Source organism: Spermophilus citellus (assembly GCF_964194105.1).
Source record: "Spermophilus citellus genome assembly, chromosome: 1".
In the NCBI taxonomy this organism is placed as follows: Eukaryota; Metazoa; Chordata; class Mammalia; order Rodentia; family Sciuridae; genus Spermophilus; species Spermophilus citellus.
This window is the reverse complement of record NC_138182.1, coordinates 84655718-84677772: the sequence shown is the minus strand read 5'-3', so window position 1 is coordinate 84677772 and position 22055 is coordinate 84655718. Positions and strand designations below refer to the sequence as shown.

The following is a 22055-nucleotide window of genomic DNA, read 5'->3' as shown; positions in this document are numbered from 1 at the left end:
TCCTATCTCTTCAAAAGCAAGAGCTTACTTTTTGAAGGGAAGATTGTAATTTTTCAATATAGAATTCACATCCATTTTCAGTATAAATAGACAAATGCATTGTATGTTATGAAGAACCCAGTAGAATTTAATAATATATCTCCATTCTTAGTTTTCCATAGAATTTATCTCCATTTTTGTACATCTTTTAGATTTAAGTACTTTGGTACTTATCTTATCTTGGCCTTATCTTGACAAAAGATCAAATATTCATAAAAATCATTCTTAGTTGTCAAGAAAAGATTAAATTACAGATCACACATGCTGTTAAATAGGAGAGATTTGCCAGAGAAACTGCTGACAAAAAATAGTTAAAACTGAAGACATGATATAAAAGAAGCTAATAACAAAGAGTTTAGGAAATTCACTTTTCCAAAACAATTTCATCATCAAAATGCCAAATTAAAGATAGACAATCAAATTTATGTAGAATTTTAGAAACCATTTAGTAAGCCAGTTCATTTGCCCAGAAATTACATATTGATTCAATTTTTCAGTGATATACTTCTTTGCAATAACTTATCAAATAAATAAGAAATTCAGAAGTTTTCCTAATTCATAGTAAGAAATCAAAATCATTCTGAATAAGAATGAGTTTCTTCAGTATGTCCTGAAAAACTGACAAAAAGGCAACACAAATTTTAATATTCAAAAATTAAATACCTACCTTTGCCTCCTTGGCTCATGGCACCAGTGTCTCGTCCACATTGTCCTTTATTATTTACACCAAATGTCCAAACTTCTCCATTCTTCATTAAAACACATGTGTGAGCTTTGCCCATAGCTACCTGAATTACAAAATGGCCCTTCAAATCTGTCACCAAACCTATAGAAAAGATACAAATTTGGTAAAAACAACTTAAAAAAAAAAAAAACCTTCTATTCTTAGTAAAAGAACTACTTCAATGTAGAACTCTTTATCTCTGGGCAAAATAATTCACAACAATGGGAAATGATTGACCAAGAGAGTAGGAGGGTATCATTAAATTAATTTATTTTGTAATGACGTTTCAATGTATCTTAAAACTCAGACTTGGGACAAATGTTTATGTTATCTAACTTTATCTCAACTTTCCTCCTGAATGCCTGCTCCACATACCAATACCTCAACAGTACTTGGAAGAGTCAACAGTTCTCAAACTTTCCTGGTACAGGCACTAAGAAACCTGTAAATCAGTTACCTTGCCTGTTTTGTTCTGCCTCCACAAAACAAAGTAAAATCCTTGCCACTGTAATGACATTGATTTTATAGAAACCTGTAAGATTTTCTAAAGCAGTAGTTTTCAGTTCTTTTCCATCTATAATACTTTCATCTACAATCTACTTCTTAAATTTCTACAATCTATTTCTTAAATTTCCCTTATTCACATATTAGTTTTATTCTATTTGTCACATCCAAGTGCCACCCACATTATATATTTAGTATTTTTATATCACCTTTGACAGAAGAATGTCTAACTTTATAAAGTAGTAATATCAATAAAATTCAGACTATTAAATATTTTTCTAATGTACTTTAAAATAAAAACAATGTTCAAAAATTATTTATTTAAATTGCAAATATTACCTATCTTTTACAACATGCTAGGAAAATTATTCTACACTAGGAACTCTGATATAAGCTTCCACAAGTTGGCCTTCCTTTTCTTTTACACTAGTTTTGCCTTTTAATGAAGTTCACCTCAAAAAATTCCTATTTTCAGTATTTATTATACTTGAAAAAGATATGTGCCATATAGATTTAACAGAAGTACTTCTTTTAACAGTACTAGCTGACATATTTTGAGACCTTACGTGTTTTAGGCTCTGTGAAAAGCACTTTAATTCCTACAATTTTCAAGTATCAACGCCTACATTTTTTGGTAACAACTATATGAAGCAGGTACTATCACTAGTCCCTTTTAAAGGCCAGAAGAAAAGGGAAAAGAAAAACGAAAACCCTGAAATGTTAAGTAAACTGTTAAACAATAAACATGTTGGTACCAGCATCAGAGCCCATGTCCATAACCATTAAACCATATCCCTTGATTATCTTACCCAATTGTTTCTCAGATTCTCAGAGGGCAGGAAGGGACCACATCAGTGGTCTATGCTGACTAAATGAATATTTTCCACCAGTCCTAGCCAAGAGGATTTTAGCAAGTAACAACTGTTGCTTGAACATTAACTTCACACGTACTAAACCAAAAGTCTGATTCACTAACAGTTGAAGCCAACTTTAAATCTACACATTACCATATTAAGCCAGCTCACACCACCTAAGTACAACTCAACCTAATAATTGCTATAATTGTTCTATGTGTACCATTTTCCCAGCATAAAATAATCACTTAAACTTCTAATAATAAACTTATTAATTCCAGTTTCCTTATTACAAAAAAAAATTCAAAGGCTTTACACATATATCTTGCATAAAATCCTCTTAAGTGGATAACTCATTCTTTATACTAATTCTTGATTGCCAGGAAGAACAATCAAATACAAAGAGTTTTAGAGACTAGAGTTTACAATTATAAAACTATTTAGCTAATTCTATCCTTCCCACCCACTTTTTAATGTTTTGTTTATCAGTTACCCAGTCACTTGGCAAGTAATTCTTGAGACCCTACCATGTGCCAGACACTGTACTGGGTTAGGAATATAATACTAGAGAAACAGAGAAAAAAAGAATCTCACCTTCATGACCTAGTTGAGAGAGAAATAATTCACTCACCAATTTGCTTTGTTATGAAAATCATTTCCTTCAGGGTACTACCATTGCCCAAGGGTCATGGCACAGGAGCAACTGAGTCTGGGAAAGCTTTGCTTTGCTCACTAAAGTAAAGTGTCACTCACAAGCTCTATGACTATCTCTTCATGAAATTGGGGACAGTTTCTAGTGACAAAGGAAAATTTCTTTCCAAATGAAACACTTAAAATAAAATGTAAAAATGTAGAGAAAGCACGCTATAAATGTAAATTTTCTAAACATATCTTTATAACACTTAATGACTAGGATTTGACCTTCTTTGTATAAAAGTTAAATGATTTTTAAGTTCTTTTATTACTTACTTGAACTATCAGAATAAATGGCATCTTTTCCAAACATGTACAGTTCTCCATCTTTAGATATAACAGAACTACTTCCATTATTGCAAGCTGTATACACCACAATCTTTCCTTCCATTTTAATTATCTTTTTAGGTTTATAAGGTTTTGATTGCCGTCTGCTCTTAGCTTAAAAAATAGTAAGAAAATTATTTAAGGCATCTATATAGAAACAATAATAACAGCAGTTTGTACCCAACGCCCCCAAAATAGAGCATATTATATGCAGTTATGATATACTTTATTTATTTTCAAAATACTTTCTCCAGCATGTTAATTAAAATGAGTCAACTTGCCAGCTTCATCTGGTCAATTAATATTTAAGCTATCACTGTCAGATCTTCCTTCTTTGTAACACATGGAAATTCCCAATGAGTAATACCACTTTTCCACCAAACTTCAGGGGTGCCCAATTTCTGCTTTAGCTTTTACATTATCAACTCCATTCTATAATAATCTATAAATATCATTACATTTTTATATGACATAATCCATCTACATATGTACAGTAACTACTTAACCTCAAGAAAAGAAAGAAAATGTTCTCCAAATATTAAAAGAAAAACTGGCTATGCTGAAGTTTCTATGAGACGGTAATATATTTTATAGCTATATTAAGCAATTTTTCCAATGTAACTTTTATTTTCACATGATTTTTACATATGTGTTGACTTCAAAACCTAATCCTTTTAAGTTGTAACTCCAATGTACAAAAGAGAAGTCACAAAAAATAACACCTTTCCTCAAGACTCTAAATAGAAGAATAGAAAATGTAAGAGATTATACATTTTTTCCTTGCTGAGTGATAGCTTTCAGAGATAGAACACTAAAAATAGTAATCCCTGGTCAACAGATGAATGGATAAAGAAAATATGGTGTACACACAATGAAATTTTACTCAGCTACAAAGAGAAATGAAACTATGTCATTTGCTGGTAAATGGATAGAACTGTGAAACACTGTGCTAAGTGAAATAAGCCAGACTCAAAAAGTCAAAGAGTTGAATATTCTCTCTCATATGCAGACACAAGAGAAAAATATATTTTTTTTAAAGGGTAATCTCATGAAAATAGAAGAGAGGAAAGTTGAACTGAGGAAAGGGACTGTGGGGCTGGGGGAAGGAAGGAAGGGAAAGCACAGGAATGCAGAATGAAAATGAACCAATTATGCTATGTGCATGTATTGATACATTACAACCAGTTTCACTTTTATGTATAACTATAATGTGCCAATTTAAAAAAATAATGAATTAACACAAGACCAGGGACTGGGTTGCGGCTCGGCAGTACAGTTCTGCCTGGCATGTATCGGGCACTAGGTTCAATCCTCAGCACCACATAAAAATAAATAAAATAAAGGTATTGTGTCTACTTACAATTAAAAAAGAAACATTAAAAAAAATAGAAGACCAGTAGAGAAAAGGGATGAGGAAGAAAGAGGGGGAAAGGACGGAGGGAAGTATTAGGGACTGGAATAGAGCAAATTATGTCATACAAATTTACGAATATGTCAAAATAAACCTATTTGATATAGTTACAATGCACTAATAAAAACATCAGTAATCCATAATCAACAATATTATATGAGCTTGCATAAGATTTACCTTCATTCTGAATATATATTCCTTCCAAAGTTTTCAGCTTTCTAAAAATGTTCTATTGGAATAAATAAGTTATAAAAATAACACCAATTGATGCAACAGAATTAGCATATACTGCAGGGAACAGTCATGTATCCATAAAGCATAAAAATTCATCGATATCAGCACTAGACTGAAATTAGCAATCATGTTTTTTAATGTACAGTATACTATTTACTGAATATGCTTCAATGTAAAATTATCTATAACTTGGTGAGGTGTTACTCAAATTGATAAATTTTATGTTAATAAATTCCACATTATGTTTACTAAATGCTCAGTTGATCTGTCAACTTACTTGACTCTCCATCTTCTCCTTTACTAGCAGATCCTGTAAAGAATATGCTTCCGTCTTCTGCAACTAAAAGGGCATGAGAGCCATCGTGTCCAACTGAGAAGTGTACAATATTTGGAGATTTTGTAATTGGCAATTCAACCCATTTTCCTGCTGAAGGACCACCTTGTTTGATTCCAAGACTCTGGTATTTGCCAGTGTAATATATCTTGTATATTAGAAGAAGAAAAAAACAGGGATTTATAGTGCCTTTTGGAATAGCACACCAGGTTTCACATGAGAAAATAAAAAAGCTTCAGTATTTTATTGAAAAATAAAAATACTAATGACCCAAACTATTTTTTCTATTACTCAACTTCCCCCCAACTTATACTCAGTACATTTACAGAAACTTATGAGTTTCTCAATCATCAAAATAAATACAAAATAGGAATTCACCACAACTCAAAAGTTACACCGTTTCATAATTAAAATTAAACAGTTGTAACAATTTAACATTTTATGAGGTTAATATTTTTAGGGTCTTAAATATCACCATTGTTTCACAATGCTATTTTCAACATGAATTAAATTTTTAGCACATAAAAAACAAAGATGATTTTGTTAAAAAAAAAAGCTATATACACTAATCAACAAATTGTATACATTCTCATAGAGAAAGTTAATTTTTACTAAAAAGAGTACTTTACCTTTCCATTTGCTGTTTTCATTAGTGCAAACTCTCATCCTGCACCAAGGACTGCTGACTCCTCATCAAATCCTGTACCTACAATACCACAAGACTAATAAATACTACTGCATTTTTAATATGAATAATTTCAAGTACACCATGTACTCTTTAGAGTAATTTAGGTCAATTCAATTAACACCATTCAAAGGAAAGATGAGAAAACATGACATGCCTTAATTTTCAAAAAATTTAATGGTAATAGATAATACCACTCCAAGAAAAGATAAATTTATCATAATCTTAACATATTCTAAACTGTTGTCAAATTTTTTAATACACATAAAAAAATAAAATAAAAATTTCAATGTCAATAATATTCCTTGAATTAAGGTATAAATGAATAAATTTTAATTAAGCATCTTTTAGGTACTAGGCATTTGGGAGCTTATGAAACTTACCTAGTTTAATTCTTAAAATTATACTGCCCAGTTTTTATTTTATTTTTTTCCTCCTTTTTAAACTAGAGTGTGTGGTGTTTTTTTTTTTTTTTTATTAGTTGCTCAAGACAATACAATGATCTTGACCTATCATACATTTGATTCAAATGGGGTATGAATTCTCATTTTACTGCCCAGTTTTTAAATAAACAATTATAAAATGTGGGGAGATTCATCTAGATAGTTATTTGAGCTTTAGTGACACCTTGAAAATATTTGAATTTAGTATTTCAGATTCTCTGACCCATGCTTTTTTCTACAGAACATTTTATGTAGCTTCTCCATAAATTTGAATGTGTATCCTTATGCACATTTCAAATTTTAAAACTAAGAATATTTAATTATAGCTTCATATACAGCACTTTATGATTTTATCTAGTCATAAAAACTCTTGTATGGGGGCTGGGGATGTGGCTCAAGCGGTAGCGCGCTCGCCTGGCATGCGTGCGGCCCGGGTTCGATCCTCAGCACCACATACCAACAAAGATGTTGTGTCCGCCGAGAACTAAAATAAATAAATAAATAAATTCTCTCTCTCTTTCTCTCTCTCTCTCTCCCCCTCTCCTCTCTCTTTAAAAAAAAAACAAAAACAAAAACTCTTGTATGGGCTTTTTAAACTCCAATTCAATATATTTTCCTATGGAAAAATTACAAAAACACCACATAATTAGGATATAAAAGGTAAAGCACTAATGTCAAGTTTATTGAGTTTGGGGAGGCAACAATTAAAAAAGGTGAGTCTTACAGAGAATCCCATAAGTTAAAGAACATCACTATTAAAACTCAAATGGCATGGAAAACAAAAATTAAGACCCTGGTAGGAACTAGTGATTCCAATTACTTCCACATTCCAAGAGCAAGTATATTAAGTCAAAGAAATAAACTCTGGTTATATTTCTGTATCCAGATGAAGCTTACTGATTAATTTGGTAAATTAGTATTTTTAATGATCTATTGAATCATTCTATGGATATCTTGAAAATCTGCTCAAATAAAAATCACAAGTTCAAATAAGAGAGCTATGTATGCTACTATAGTATCATTTACAAAAAAAGTTCTCAAAATAATTGAAAAATAGTATACAAACTACCACAGATGTCCACCAGTGTCAATCCATAATTCTTATTACATGTTAAGTTTATTTTCTTTTGCTCCATTCAAAATAATAATGGAAAAGTATTAGTAGTAGTCACTTCCTTAACATAGTCTTCCAATATTACACTCTATTTAAAGGTTATATTTCCATGTTACTTCTACATATTAACTCAAAACTGTGTTTTATAGTAATAGACATAAAATAGCTGTTAAATATGGGGGGGAAACTTAATTTTTCCATCTTACTTATAATATGCAAGTCCTTTTCCAGATCAAATAATGAAATACCACAGGCATGCAAGCATTTTCTAGCCAGTTTAAGTTGCAATTCTTGTTGGAGAACAGGTTCAGTGCTTGTGGCAAATATTCTGACAACAAAGCCATCCTAAAAGAAATAAAACACCCAGAATATTACATTGCATAAATCTGTCTTTAAGGACCTGTATTTATCTAATAAAAAACAAATAATTTAATAAAAGAAAGGTATTCCATTTATACCAGCTACTCATGATTCAAAACACTTACATCTCTTGAGGCAGCTATCTGATTAATATATTCTCCATCAGTGAATAAAATATTTTGACCTTCAGTGTGGCAATCTGTGCAAAAGGAAGAAAAATTAATTATATTACAACATAAATATAAATAAATAACTCACAAAATGACTTTACTCTTCTGTTGAAGATAGAATGAGAGTTTTCCACGCAATAAGGACAGGCTTAAACTCAAAAGGAGACTGCTTTTTAATAAAGAATTACAAATTAGCAGAAACTAAATAATTTTCTAGTAATACTTATCACATTTTGTGCCTATATCTATAAATCTTCCATAATCAAGGACCTGAGAGCCCACCAAATTTCAAAATGAATTAGTATTAGATATAGTCTGACAGCAAACATGCAACACAATGAACAACATGCAACACAATGAACAAACTACAATGTTGGTTACAATCATTTCAATAAAATCACATGCAATGTAGGCAATACTCTACCCTCAGACATACATCAGAGTCATTAGTGTCACAAAGAAATACAGACAGACCTAAAGCTTCTGTATTTGAGGTCTATGGTGCCCAACTACAGATATCAGTTGCTTTATAAAACATATGATATTCATAACTAGTTGAACATTTCCCACTTAATAATTCATTCCTAGCATATTTAGGTTTTAGAATGCTCTAAACTTTTTAACATTCTTCGTTATTTTTTAATTTTTGTGGGGGAGGATACCAGGGGTTGAACTCAGGGGCACTCAACCACTGAGCCACATCCCTAGTCCTATTTTGTATTTTATTTAGAGACAGGTCTCACTGAGTTGCTTAGAGCCTCGCTTTTGCTGAGGCTGGCTTTGAACTGGTGATACACCTGTCTTATCCTCTCAAGCCAGTGGGATTAGAAGTGCAAACGGCAACATTCATTTTTCAGAGACAAGTTCATGCTCATTTATTTCTTTTTGTCATAAATGGTCAAATCTTTTAACTAGCATACCATATTTTGTCAATACTGTATAGATATCTGTAGAGCAGTACACCACATACTTTGATCCAAACAAAGCACAAACTCAAAGGTAACAAGGGATACCAGTATTACAGAAGGACCACTGGAACAAGTGTTAGTGATTGCCTCTAAATAACACAAATCTACAAGCAAAATCAGTATCTTAAATATAAATTGTATCCTTTTGGAAAAACAAATGTTCAGCAAGCAAGTATAAAAGCACACACATTTTCCAAAATAATTGCAGAGAACTAGGATGAATCTCTCCATAAATCACAATGCCAAAAAAGTAATATTTCATTTCTAGTTCCACCTGAATCAACAAAACATAAAATTCTGATTTTTGGAATTCAGTAATGAAGCCCACTCAAATAAACTGGATTACTCTATATCTTTGCCCAGGAGCTTCATACTAGCATACTTCTTTATTATAAATATGCAAAACACAGGCAGACCCTTACCAAATAGAGAATTCAGTGATCACAAACTGGAAATAGAAACTGGGAGACAAGGCCCACTGGTAGCCCAACAGACTTGGTAATCAAAGAGAGGAGAAATCGAAAGAAAGAGTTCCTAGTCCACTGTACAGAATACAAAGAGGCGCAAGAAAGATGCTTCTCAAGCTTTAAGCAGTAAGATTTTTAAACTAAAAAGCAAAGAAGAAAAACTTATTATAATTTCAGATAAATGCAGGCTTGAGGAGTGAAGCGTCACAAGAAGTGTAGCAAAAAGCCTCATGATCTGAGGCAACCTGTCACCAGACACAGAAAACATATGACATGAGGACATAATCTGAAAGGTAAGGCAAGATATAAAGAACAAAATGACAATCTGGGGGGAATGTAAGTTTGAAGTTCATCAATAACTGTTTGAAATATTTTTTTCTATAAATTAGGCTGTAAGACAAGTTGCAACATAAAGACTAAGGAATTACTTGCTTTATGTCAATTTTAAACATGGTATTCATTACTACCTAAAACCCAGCAATTCACTTCTGCTCTTCTTGAGAAAGCTACAGAGCAGAGTTGTCCCTACATAAATAAGCAAAAGGTACTATTGAAGAACATGCAGTCCAGCTCAAAGAAATGAGAAAAATGACAAACAATGGCTTCTTCAGGCTTGAAAGCTGAGTCTTCCTGCCATGTGATTCCAAGATTTTCTCTTTATCCTTTCTTCATGCATCGTGTAATATAATAAGACAGAATCTTCAGGAATATATCAAGGAACATCTGTAAGCTCGGAAGACACACAATATTGGGACTATCCTCCCAATGTTTGATTCATTCTTCATCATGAATACAGCACATATTTATGAAACACAGAAAGCCACGCTTGTATTGTTAAAAGTTGCATTTTTTGTGTTAAATGATGCAGAGAAATTTAAACCAAATAAAGACATTAACAAGTCATTTTGTATTATGTCTGAATAAACAAAACAGGTCTAGGTAAATAATTTCAAATTGTCCTCTTAGTTACAATTTCCATAAGTAAGCACAGTAAAACTAAGTCCATTATACATGTATCCATCTGTTTGGGGGAGGAGCATTTGTCAGTTGAGAATTTTTCTTCTATGACCATTATCCTAAAAATGCCTTGTCAGAGTGACAGGGATGCTCATTACAGTGTAATTTATACAGAAAAAAAAAAAATGGAAAGCTCCCATTCTAACATATTTATCAACAGAATATATTTTGCAATATTAAAATGATATTGTAAAGACTACTTAATGGCTGGAAATATATTCAGAATATTAAGTGAAAGTGATAATTAAAAAGTAACATGTAGCATATGATCACATTTTTATAAGTATGTACCATGCTAATATGATTTTTATACCATAAATATGATTATTTTAATATATGTAGGGTGAATATGCATGTCATTATTAAAAATATTTTTTGGAATTACTGTTATTACTATTAGTAAGTCAAAAGATGTGGTCCAGGACTTATAATGAAAAGGGATGGGGTTGCCTCTGTAAACCTATCGTTAAGTCTTCTGTTTTCCAAAGCTGTCCTAACAAATGGACATGAAATGTTTCCTTTGCTTTAACACTATATATACTGTACACTAATTTGGAAATGCACAGTTAGCAAATTTCAAATAAATGTCTAATGAAAATGTAAGAATATTTTAAAAATTAACAAAAAGTCTGGGAGCAATTATCCTTCTCAATGTTTCTTTAGAAGTAGGTCTCATTTTCAGATGGTCAAGTGCCCAGAAGTAATACTGCTGCTTGCCATAAAATTACAGACAAATTAAATACATTAAAAACACATTAAATCTTAAATTTTAAGATTTTAATGTAAACAACTTTAGAAAGTATAAAAGGTATAAGCAAATTCAAAGACCTTACAATGAAAAATACTTTATGCATTTGCCCAATGTTTCCCAAAACCTGACACCTACTGCCACAGAATTTAGACAGCAATGATTTGAGTGATAAAAATATATATACACACACACACACACACACACACATACATACAAAAATAAGATAAATTATGTACAAATTGCCTCATCAGAGCACTCTTAAAAGTAATAATATTAGTTGGGTGTGGTGGTGCACACCTGTAATCCCAGCAACTCAGAAGACTGAGACAGGAGGATCATAAATTCCAAAGTAGCCTCAGCAACTTAGCAAAGCCCTAAGCACCTTAATGAGACTCTGCCTCAAAATAAAAATATACTGGGGATGGGGTTCAGTAGTAAAGTACCCCTGAGTTCAATTCCTGGTAAAAAAGAAAACAATAATTAAAATAATAATATTGGAGTTGTGGCTCAGTGGTAAAGCACTTTCCTGGCATGTGTGAGGCCTAGGTTTGATCCTCAGCAACACATATAAATAAATAAATAAGACTGATTGAAAACTAAAAAAAAAATCTAAAAAAAGAATGTTAAAAGATAGATTTAAAGAAATTTAAAGAAAAACCCAAATGCACTATTATTAAAGCAAAAATAAGTAAAATGTTCTTAGTACTGGGCCATGTGAAAAAGTTGCAGTTTTATTAAGAGTGATAAAATAATATCATCCCACTAATTCAGCAGCTGAAAAAATCTTGGTGGGGTAAGGATAAAGTATTAAGCAATACAGATAGGAAAAAACTGAAGACAAATGTTGAGCCTCATTATTATTACTATATTTCTGATATGTACTGTCCTCATATGCATTAACTTTGTAGACTATAAAACATTTTTCATGTCAAAAAATTTTAAACCCATTTGTAAGCAAACACAACTCCTTGCTAATCAACCTTTACCTATCTAAACAGCCTAACATGCATATTTCTTAAAGTCATTTGTGAAGAAAAAAATGACTAGTTAAAGCATACCTGGTAACATCACAGTACCATCTTGTTCCAGTGTTTCAGGGCTTATTCTTATGGCTGTCATGCTGTGGTTATTCACATCTCTATATAATAAATAACCCTGGTAACAGAAAATGTTCCTGTGTTAAAATATTTTTCATTATCAACTTCAGCACAAAAAGGCAGTCATCTCAATATTACAATTTTTAAGGCAGAATCAACCAGTATTGTTTTATAAAATATATTAAATATTAAAAATAAAAGAACATGAGTATATTTAACTAGAGGAGGATTCGTATACTCTAAGGAATCAATTTTAAGACATGCTATATTTTCAGATAAATAGAAAAGGCATACTAAACAGGAACCATACAGCACATTTGTTCAAAATGATTATATCACTCACTGGTCATGAAAATAACAGAAATTGATCACTGTTTCCTTTTTTCTTTTTTTAATGTTTTTTTTAATTGTTGATGGACCTTTATTTTATTTATTTGTATGTGGTGCTGACAATCGAACCCAGTACCTCACACATGCTAGGCAAGCGCTCCACTGAGCTACAACCCCAGCCCCTGATCACTGTTTCTTTGATAAATATTTTAAGGAAAAATAACTAAAATATATAAGCTGCTATTTCTAAAATATTTGGATGCAGTGGTGTGCCATTGAGCACAGTGCCATAATAATATACTTTCCATGGCTTTATTTCCTAGATAAAACATAGAAGGCTGGCAAATAAAAAATCTGAAGAGACAATATGAACCAGGTTGTTTTTAAAAGACAATCAAATTAATGGTTAATTTGATATGTAAACTTTAATTTCAAAATATTCCCAATAGTTGCTATGGCAGGATGTTTCATAATATAACAACAATAATAATTTCTTTAGTTTTCAAAACACTTTCAAGTATCTTTTATCTTTTCATGCTGGTAATAGAACTTGTGAGCTCAGCGAGGCAGGAGTTACAGAGAAATTTTTATTCTTCATCCTTCTATAAGGGAACATGTCTCTTAAGAGGGTACAGTCGGGAAATAAATATTTCTGACCCCTTTTGTCCCTCTTTCAATTTGCTTTTCTCTATGGTAGGAAAAGAATATATCTGACTGCTGATCTAATGAGACATAACCATCTGTCTCTGTCAGGGAATGGGGTCATAGCATTAGGAAAGGATGATTCTTTGCATGATCCATATGCAGTTGGTTGTTCACTGGTTCCTAGCATAGTGGATCTAGACTTAGAATGGAAAAGTTTTTGACAAGAAGCCTTAATCTGACCTCAAGTCACATATGCATTCTCAATTCAGATTTGCTAATGATAAAAAAGGCCTTGATTTTTACTCAGATTCTCACTTAAGCAAGAACTCCAACGAAGATATTTTATTACCTTTTAACAGCTAAACAGCACAGGACCAAATGAGTTAACTGCCCCCAGTTGCACAATTATTAAGAAGCAGGACATAACCTAAAATTAAACCTCTTATGAATTCTGAGCCAATATTCTTTACATTACACTATACCACTGTTATAGCCAGATTATTAAAAATACACCATTTCTGTTTAAACAGAGGATTTTTAAAAATTGATTTAACAAGTATGAACTCCATGTTTTAAAAGATAAGGACAGTTTGGTTCATAGAGGATATTCTCCTACCTGAGCATACCCTAACCAAGACTTTTTTTCTCTCCTGTTTCTGATGCGGGATGTAGAATTATATATATGGCCCTGCAAAATAACAAAAGTTAGTTATTTACAGTTTCATAATCAATAATCAATGGAATGAATGAATACAAATACAAGTGAATGAATGCAATTTAAGGCATATGTTTTAGTTATAGCTATCAAAGAAAAATTGTAACATTAAAATCAGAACAGTACTCTACAAATGAAGCCAGAAACAAACAGAATCCAATTCAATACAGTTATAACTCTATGATCAAGAACTGTAGAGAATCGCATTACCCTAACTGTTCCACTGTATCCAGAGCCTATTTTGTATAATCCATCCTTGCATAAGAGATAAAGAAAAAATCCATCATTCTGAAGTAGACACTGGTCATCCTCATCAACAGATATTTCTTTTAATGGCCACTTGTGCATTAAAGCTGCTTTCTTAATGCCATTACTGAACCAGTCCTGAATTTGAATTTTTCCCACCAAAATAGCCTGTACACTTCTCTGTAGCGAATTTAGTATAGTTGGCACCTATTCAAAAGAAAAAGAAAAAAGAAAAACACATTTTAAAATGTTCCAAACACAAAAAGGACAAAATAAAAGATATTTTTTATACATATCATTTCTAAGAAAATGAATTGGTCAGAATGATCATGTATGGCATGCTAATAGAAAGTAAAAACAAAAAGGTCATCAACAAGAAGCAAATTTCAAGCAAAGCAGACTTCTTTAATCTAGGATTCTACGTCTTTTACCAATTCTGTAAATGCTGACCATTATTTCAAGTTCTTTATCTCCATAAATTTATCATTGCCTTATGGGGCTCAGATTGTATTAATACAGTAAACTGTCTCATTCTTTTCACATTTCTTATTTCATTTTTCATATTTTCTCTATATTTCTGTTCTGCATTCTGGACAATTTCTTTCTCTTTAATCTTTCAATTTGCTATTTCTATCTTCAACTGTATTGTCTACTAGTTAACCCATCCTTTAATTATCTACTTGTAATTATTTTTCATTTCCAAAAGTTCAACCTGACTATATTCTCATTCCTTAGTCATAATTTAAATATTTTCTCTTAAATATAAAATAATTTCAACATTTAAAAACTTGGAAGGATTGATTCTACTGTATTTGTTTCCTCTCTCAATGGTGATGTTCTTTTTCCTTTTTTTGTTTTTTAATTTGTAAACTCAAGTGCAATAGTGTTTTCTCTGTAGGAGGTCTCTGATATCTGCAGTTCATACCTCAAATAAAGGATTTCTTAGAGGCCTTTAATAAGGCAATTTGCAGTACATTACCACCCTACCCTACTTTAAACACTCTGTTAAGTTTTTTGGAATAGGTAATATACATTTGGGTGTACAAACAATTTGAGATGTTACTGAGTTACACATTCCAATGAAAGACTTTTCTTGATCAACACACAGACCAAGAAAGTTTTGTGAATGAAGGTGGCAGAAGGAAAGGGGTAAAATAATAAAGAACAATGCTAAGAGTTTTGAGGGAGCTCTTCTGCCCATCGTGGCAGTTGTCCAAGGGGCCTGAGAAAAGCAGATAACTGGGTCTTAAAATTATAACTTATTTCTCAATTTTAAGAACCATCTGAAGGAATTAAATCAAGTTTGCCTATAGAGAGGACTGTTTTTCCCACTACTAACAATGATGAAAAGTTTATTTATTTATCCTAGATATTAAAAGTTCAAAATGTTAGATGCATAGCTGAAGTAAATCAGAAACAAATCAACTTATGACAAATCATAATCAATAAAAATATAGCAGATTGATGGCACATCTTTTTCTTTCAATATAAAAAAAGATATTTAAAACTATGAAAGAATTCTATGCTTGAAAATTCAGGGCCAGATGAAATATAAGGGGAAGGCAGAGACAATGCAAAGAAAAATAAGGTCATAGTGCTTATACAAAACTAAGTTCTAGATTCAAGAATTTTGCCAAAACTCATTTTATTATCTTTAATGCTACAGAGTCAAACACACATGTAGTTTCACTCAAATACTGTAGATTGTTTATATATCAACCTTGGAAAGATCAAACTCGTATATAATGAATGAGAAAAATCATAAAATTCCTATTGACAGGAACAGAGATAAAACTGCAATGTAGCATCTTATAAAATGTCTAAGCAGCTATAAACATAAAATACCTGAATAGTTTGGCAAGCATGACTACCATTGTTAGTGAGGATAGCAGAGATGGCCTGAAGTGTCCTTCCTGTTTCTCCCCAAGAAGCCACTAGACTAAAGAGGCAAGCACAGGAAAGTGCTGTTAGGGACTGTCCTGTGCTGTCATTCATCCCAGTACTCCGAACAGTGATTTCCAAAAGGAGCTGGAAAAGAGACTCTGCGGATAAAATAATTGGATTCAATTACATTCATCTGACATATAAAACATTATATGGTATATTTATTTATTTATACCTTGTCTCTCTAAACACAAAATTTAAGGTAGCTAGAATACTTACTTTGCATTAGTTTCTTTCTATTTACTCCCTTTTCCCCATAAGTTAAGACATTTATGTAACAAGGGTCTTAGAGATCATTTTTGATTCACTGCCTCATTTTTACAAATGAAATCTGTCTAAGATCATAAAAAACAAACTTGTCTGCAGGCATTCACATATTTAAGAAACTCATCCAATCAAGTAATAGACTACTCACTGCATTTATTTTTATCTTTTATATTGGGAGGAGTATGGGTTTCTTAAATTGTTAAGTGTCTAGAAAATTACGTCTATACTTGCAAAACAACAACAGAATCCACAAAACATATACTATAAATTTTAATATAAAAATGCTTTATCATTAATATAACAGCAGGTTACACTAATAGAAGGGGTATATAATTCACTTATATCCTAGAAAAACATCCAAGGAAATGAAACTGAGACACAAAGAGGTTAAAATACTTTCCTAAATCATAAAGCTATGCAGTAACAAAGATGGAGAACTAACACAAGAATGTTCTTATGACTAGCAGAGGTCTCTTCACAAAACTCCCTGAACAACTCCATCCAAGATTAAATCAAGACATCTGGGTACTTCCTCAGTAGGAAGGACTGAAAGGCCACCTGTGGTTTACTTGGTAACTCACAGAAATTTAAGTGTCCTCTACCAATCATTTTTCATATCAAATCTCAAATAAGGCCCTATTTATTTATTTTCTAATTAATTCCTCTACTTCTCTCTATCTTGATCCATCAATTCAATCAATGCTATCACCATCTCTTAACTAGACTACCAAAAAACATTCACAAATTCTCTTCTACCATTCACTTTTCCCACTTACAGCTGGAGAGATTTTTCAAACCAAAAATCTGTCAGCCTAAAATCCACTCACTCCTTTGTTAATTATCTTCCCTTCTCCCCATTCCTCCTCCCTCCCTTCACTTGTCTGTTTCCAACCTATCCATGTTTCCCCTCAAGTATACTTCCTTCTCTCTAGCCTTTAATATATATCTCCTCTATTTGCCCATCCTTTCTCCTACCATTATCCTCAGCTATTCCATCTTTTAATTATTCAGCAAAAATTTAATGAACTCTTTCTGCTGTCTAAGAACTACTCTAGGTCAGAATAGTACACTAGCAAATAAGACAAAGAACATTTCTACCCTCAAAAAAGTTAAGATTCAAATAGAAGAAAATCATCAATAATTTAGGCAAATAAGTGCTATAAAATAAATAGATTTTTAAAAATGTAATGAGATGGACAATGACTCTCCATTCCTCCTAGCACCATAATCAATCTTCTTAACATGGCCTGTAAAGCTCCACATGTCCTTGCCTCCTCCACCACAGGACCTTTCCTAATTTAGCTGGGTGTGGTGTGGATGCCTGTAATCCCAGTGACTCAGGATTGGAAGATTCTAAGTTGAAAGACAGCCTCAGAAACCTGATGAGGCCCTAAGCAACTTAGGGAGACTCTATCTCAAAATAAAAAGATAAAAAGACCCTCCCTCCTTTTACTTTCCAAATTCTAGTCATATTGGTATTTCTTCAGTCATTCTTTCTGTCACAGCCTGACTACATACTGTCCTTTCTGTCTGGTATATTTATAACCTGGTTTGTCCCTTCCTATTCATTCTCCAAATCTCAAATGTCATACCTTCTGGAAAAATGAATCTCAGAACTCCCTCTACTTTCCTCTATTCTATTTAGCCACATTTCTAATTATACATGTGTCAAAATCTCTAATGCTAAACTCCATAGTAACAGCAGTGGTATCAAACACTCTTAGTCAGATTGAAAGTACTATTACACATTTAAGTGAATACTTCAGAACATATATCCTGACCTTGAACAAAAAGATAGATATAAGGGAATGTTTTTTATTATGTTTTAAAAATAAAAATTCGTTTGCAAAGAATCTTACTATACACTGAATTCTCAAGATATTCAAGATACTCTAACATTATTACCTTATATACAAACAGAGATATGAAAAATTGTGGTATATATGTGTATTAAGAATTGCAATGCAAAAAAAAGTACATGTATAATGGCATAAACTGACGTGAACATACTATATAGAGAGAGATACAAAAAATTGTGCTCTATATGTGTAATAAGGATTGTAATGCATTCCACTGTTGTCGTGTATTTAAAAATAATAATAAAATCAAAAAGAGTATTATAAATGTACACATATTTTCATTAACAATGAAAATAACCAAATAAGGGGTGGGGTCTAGGTAATTAATGTGATTGTGGTATGAGATCAAAGAAAAAAAGCAGAGGCAAGTTTTTAATAGAAGTTTAGTAGTAAAAAAAAAACAAATTACTACTTATATCTTGGAGCTGGTTAAATAAAATTAATATGAAGTGGTGAGATCAGAAGCAAGCACAGAAAAGAGAGAAGACCAAAGATAGTATAGCACCATTTGAAACTGCTAACAAGGAAATAAAAATGAAAAAATAAATAGGGTGAAAGTCTTAATAGACAGAAGATGATTAGTATGTATTATAATTTCAAAAACTAGTATTAAGAACATGATCTATTTTAAAAAGAATAAAGAAAAGAAAGTATTTAGGTAAAGAATACCAAAAAAAAGTGTATGGGAGACAACAGAATGGTAGAAGACCCAAGAGGAAAGAAATGATTAGCAGGGTGTTCAAAGTACGAAAGACGATTTCATGGGTTTAGTGGTTATTTTAAATACTTCAATTATTTAATGACTGACAGAGTTAAGAAAAATCAGTGCAAGGCCAGGCTCAGTGGGCAAGCCTGTAGTACCAGTGATGCAGGAAGCTAAGTGAGGAGGATCACAAGTTTGAAGAGCCAGCCTTAGCAACTTAGCAAGATTAAGTGCTAGGGAGGAATGTAGCTCAGTGATAGGGTACTTCTGGGTTCAAGAGAAAAAGAACAGACCAGACTAGAATAGCACATTATTCTTAAAATAAATCAAATCTTCAGTAAAATGCTGTTACGTCAAATAGCACAATTATTATTATGATCACTGATGCTACTGTAACAATCACCAACCTATCAAAGGATAAGAACATTTTAATAACTGCATGTGTGGGAAGATGGAGTGGTGGTATTTTTAAAAATCCTCAGTTTGTTTTCATGGTGAGCATTCCCCTTCCCCACCAACACAAAACAACAAAATCAACACAAAAACTAAAATATCCCAAGTGAACTAAAAACAAGAGAAAAATATGACATGTAATTAAGTTCATGCAATTAGGTTCTCAACATGTGTGTCTAATAAAAATCTAAATAGCCATGTAGAGAAAAAAAGAACCAAATTCTACTCCAAACTAATAGTGTAGTCCCCAGACCAACATCATAAACTTATTCCAAATACAAATTCTTGGGGCCCGTTCCAATTCTACTGAGTGAGAAACTCCACAGGTAGGGCCCTGATGACTCAGACGCATGCTAATAATTGAGAATTGCAGCTTTAGTAATTGTGACAACTTTCCTATACTACCTGAAGGATTTAGAAATTCTAGACTGGGGCCCATAGTTAGTATTAAAGAAATAAGCCCATTAAAAATTTTGCTTCCATCCATATTTCTATTCCTTAACACTCTTGTGTGAAGACAGTCAAAGTTCCTATCTTGCTTATAGGATTATATGTTGAGCCTAGATCTCTGGCAAGCATCCATAAAATTTAAACTCACTTTAAGGAAAAACCAATATTTTTACTCAATGAAAACTAGTAATAAGTCACAAGCTTTCTCCACAACACAAATATATTTTTATTTATAATGAATACAAAAGAAATGCCCATTTTTTTAGAAACTGTTTTATTTTCTTTTTCTTTACTTTTTTAGTAACAAGTAAAGTTATAGAAGGTGAAATGTTAGCCATTTTGGCCAAAGGTTTAATAAAACTAATTTAAGTTAATGGTGATTTTAAGATCTGTAAAGTACTTCTAGTTTCCAGGAATTTTTGTTTTGCTTTTACCCCATCATTACTATAATTAGGAAATATTTGTGCATGAACTATAACTCTTAAACCATAATTTCAGTGAAACATAGCAAAACCTGAAAATTTATATCCGGGCTATTTCAGTACACAATCAGATAGAGGCCATGTTACAGGAGCACACTGCATGTACTTCCTAAGAGAACTAATTCATCATAAATGTTTCAAACCAAAGTTGTTCCAATTAACCATTTTGTTTTAATTGTTTAATCTTTTAGAATATATTTTTTAGTTGTAGATGGACACAATATCTTTATTTATTTTTATGTGGTGCTAAGGATCAAACTCGGCGCCCCACACTTTCAAGGTAAGCACTCCATCACTGAGCTACAGCCCCAGCCCTGTTTAATCTTTTGATTGGAGTCTTAAATTGGAACAACTGTTACAGAACGAAAATTGTTCCAGTTCTAAAACCAGTTAATCCTGTGCTCTCTGATTTGTGAATCTACATTTCAAAACAGGATGTGGGAAACACAGTTTGGTAATAGTAAGCATATTTTAGAGAGGATAATTTACCATTTTACTATTATAAAATGAGTTGATGTCAGATGATCATTTTATTTTGGGGCGGAATTTTGTTGTTGGGAAGAAAAAAAATGAATGAAAGAAAAATTATTTTGCTTTTATTTGAATACTGGAGTACTAACAACTTATAATAAAACCACATTACAGAAAGTAAAGAAATATTTGAAATTTAGCAAAATAGTCACAGTATTCAAGTTCTGAAATTTTAATATGGTGAGTCATTTTCCTATAAGTGAGAGTATCTAAGTTATTAATAGTCACACCTGATAATTCTGCTGACCATAAACAGCTAACCTAAAATTGAAGATATTTATGTGGAATGAACACTCTGTTTTAAAAATTAAATATTTTATATAAAAGTAGGAAAAAAAATAGTTGAATTGGCTCTTACCCAGGACTTCAGGTGGCTCTGACTGCAGGCCCTCTGGCTGCTGTCCCTGAAGCACATTCAGCAGGGCTTGGAGACTCCTCAGACACAGGGATGGGTGAGAAAATCGTGTCTCCTTGATCAATTCAAAAACTTCACAAAGTCCAACTTCAATAATCTATTTAAGATAAAAAGAAATTACACTTTATAACATGTAAGCTAATGCCAATTTCCATACAGTCTAGTTGGTACAAGTTACTTCTACACCCAATGAAAAACTGCTATGATATTTAAAAGGGAAAGCAAAAACAACACATTTAGAGAAAAAAAAAAAAAACCTAGTGTATTTAATGTGAAGATTTTGAAAAACCATCTGGTTATGAGACGGCTAAAAACAAGTGGCACTGTTTAAAAAACAGTTTTAGTATCATGAAGCCATAATATCACAGCATGAAAACAACTTGTAACAGTGAACTGGAGAGTAGAATATATCACTCAGAAGAAATAAACTTTATTAATTTACAAAGTTCATTTGGTTGTACTCAAATAAAACTCAGGGTTTTTTTTGTTAAGTCAGGTTAACTGTTACTTATAACCATAAATATAAACAACATACAGCCAAAAAAAATTTAATCTTTCATTTTAGCCCTTCCTATAATAATATAATGACATATTATTATTTATAGGTAGCATCCCTTATTCTTGAAAATTATCATCAAAAAAACTGAAAACTGCTTAGCCAAAAATATCCCTGATACTTTTATTTAATTATAATAGTCCTTTTTGGGACCAAGAAAAATATGACTCTATTTAGCAAAACAGATAAATCTATAACTAAAGAGTAAGAGAAAATTGTAATTTAGTAGTATAAGGATATACCTTCAGAGGACTGATGAAACAATAG

General features: G+C 31.9%; 2 protein-coding genes across 4 annotated transcripts in view; both read right to left on the bottom strand.

The window, feature by feature from the left end:
- Positions 1-595: 595 nt before the first annotated feature.
- On the bottom strand, positions 596-5770 carry LOC308641922 (E3 ubiquitin-protein ligase MYCBP2-like; the record flags this gene model as incomplete). Its single annotated transcript, XM_081280492.1, has 5 exons — positions 596-657; positions 707-865; positions 3091-3255; positions 5064-5268; positions 5750-5770. 5 exons carry the CDS (start codon positions 5768-5770, stop codon positions 596-598), a joined length of 612 nt encoding a protein of 203 aa, XP_081136618.1.
- LOC308642763 (E3 ubiquitin-protein ligase MYCBP2-like) overlaps positions 5768-22055 on the bottom strand; it is a 73593-nt gene continuing 57305 nt past the window's right edge. The window contains exons 4-11 of one of the 3 annotated variants that reach the window (XM_081282043.1): positions 21176-21329; positions 15974-16170; positions 14093-14335; positions 13784-13855; positions 12154-12250; positions 7848-7921; positions 7569-7707; positions 5768-5826 (exon numbers count right to left, since the gene is read on the bottom strand). In XM_081282043.1, the coding sequence (XP_081138169.1) occupies positions 5783-5826; positions 7569-7707; positions 7848-7921; positions 12154-12250; positions 13784-13855; positions 14093-14335; positions 15974-16170; positions 21176-21329 (1020 nt within the window). In that variant the 3' untranslated portion in view covers positions 5768-5782. Of the gene's footprint in view, positions 5827-7568; positions 7708-7847; positions 7922-9368; positions 9468-9544; positions 10051-12153; positions 12251-13783; positions 13856-14092; positions 14336-15973; positions 16171-21175; positions 21330-22055 lie in introns of those variants that run through there. The other 2 variants (XM_081282045.1, XM_081282044.1) reach the window with 2 other exon arrangements.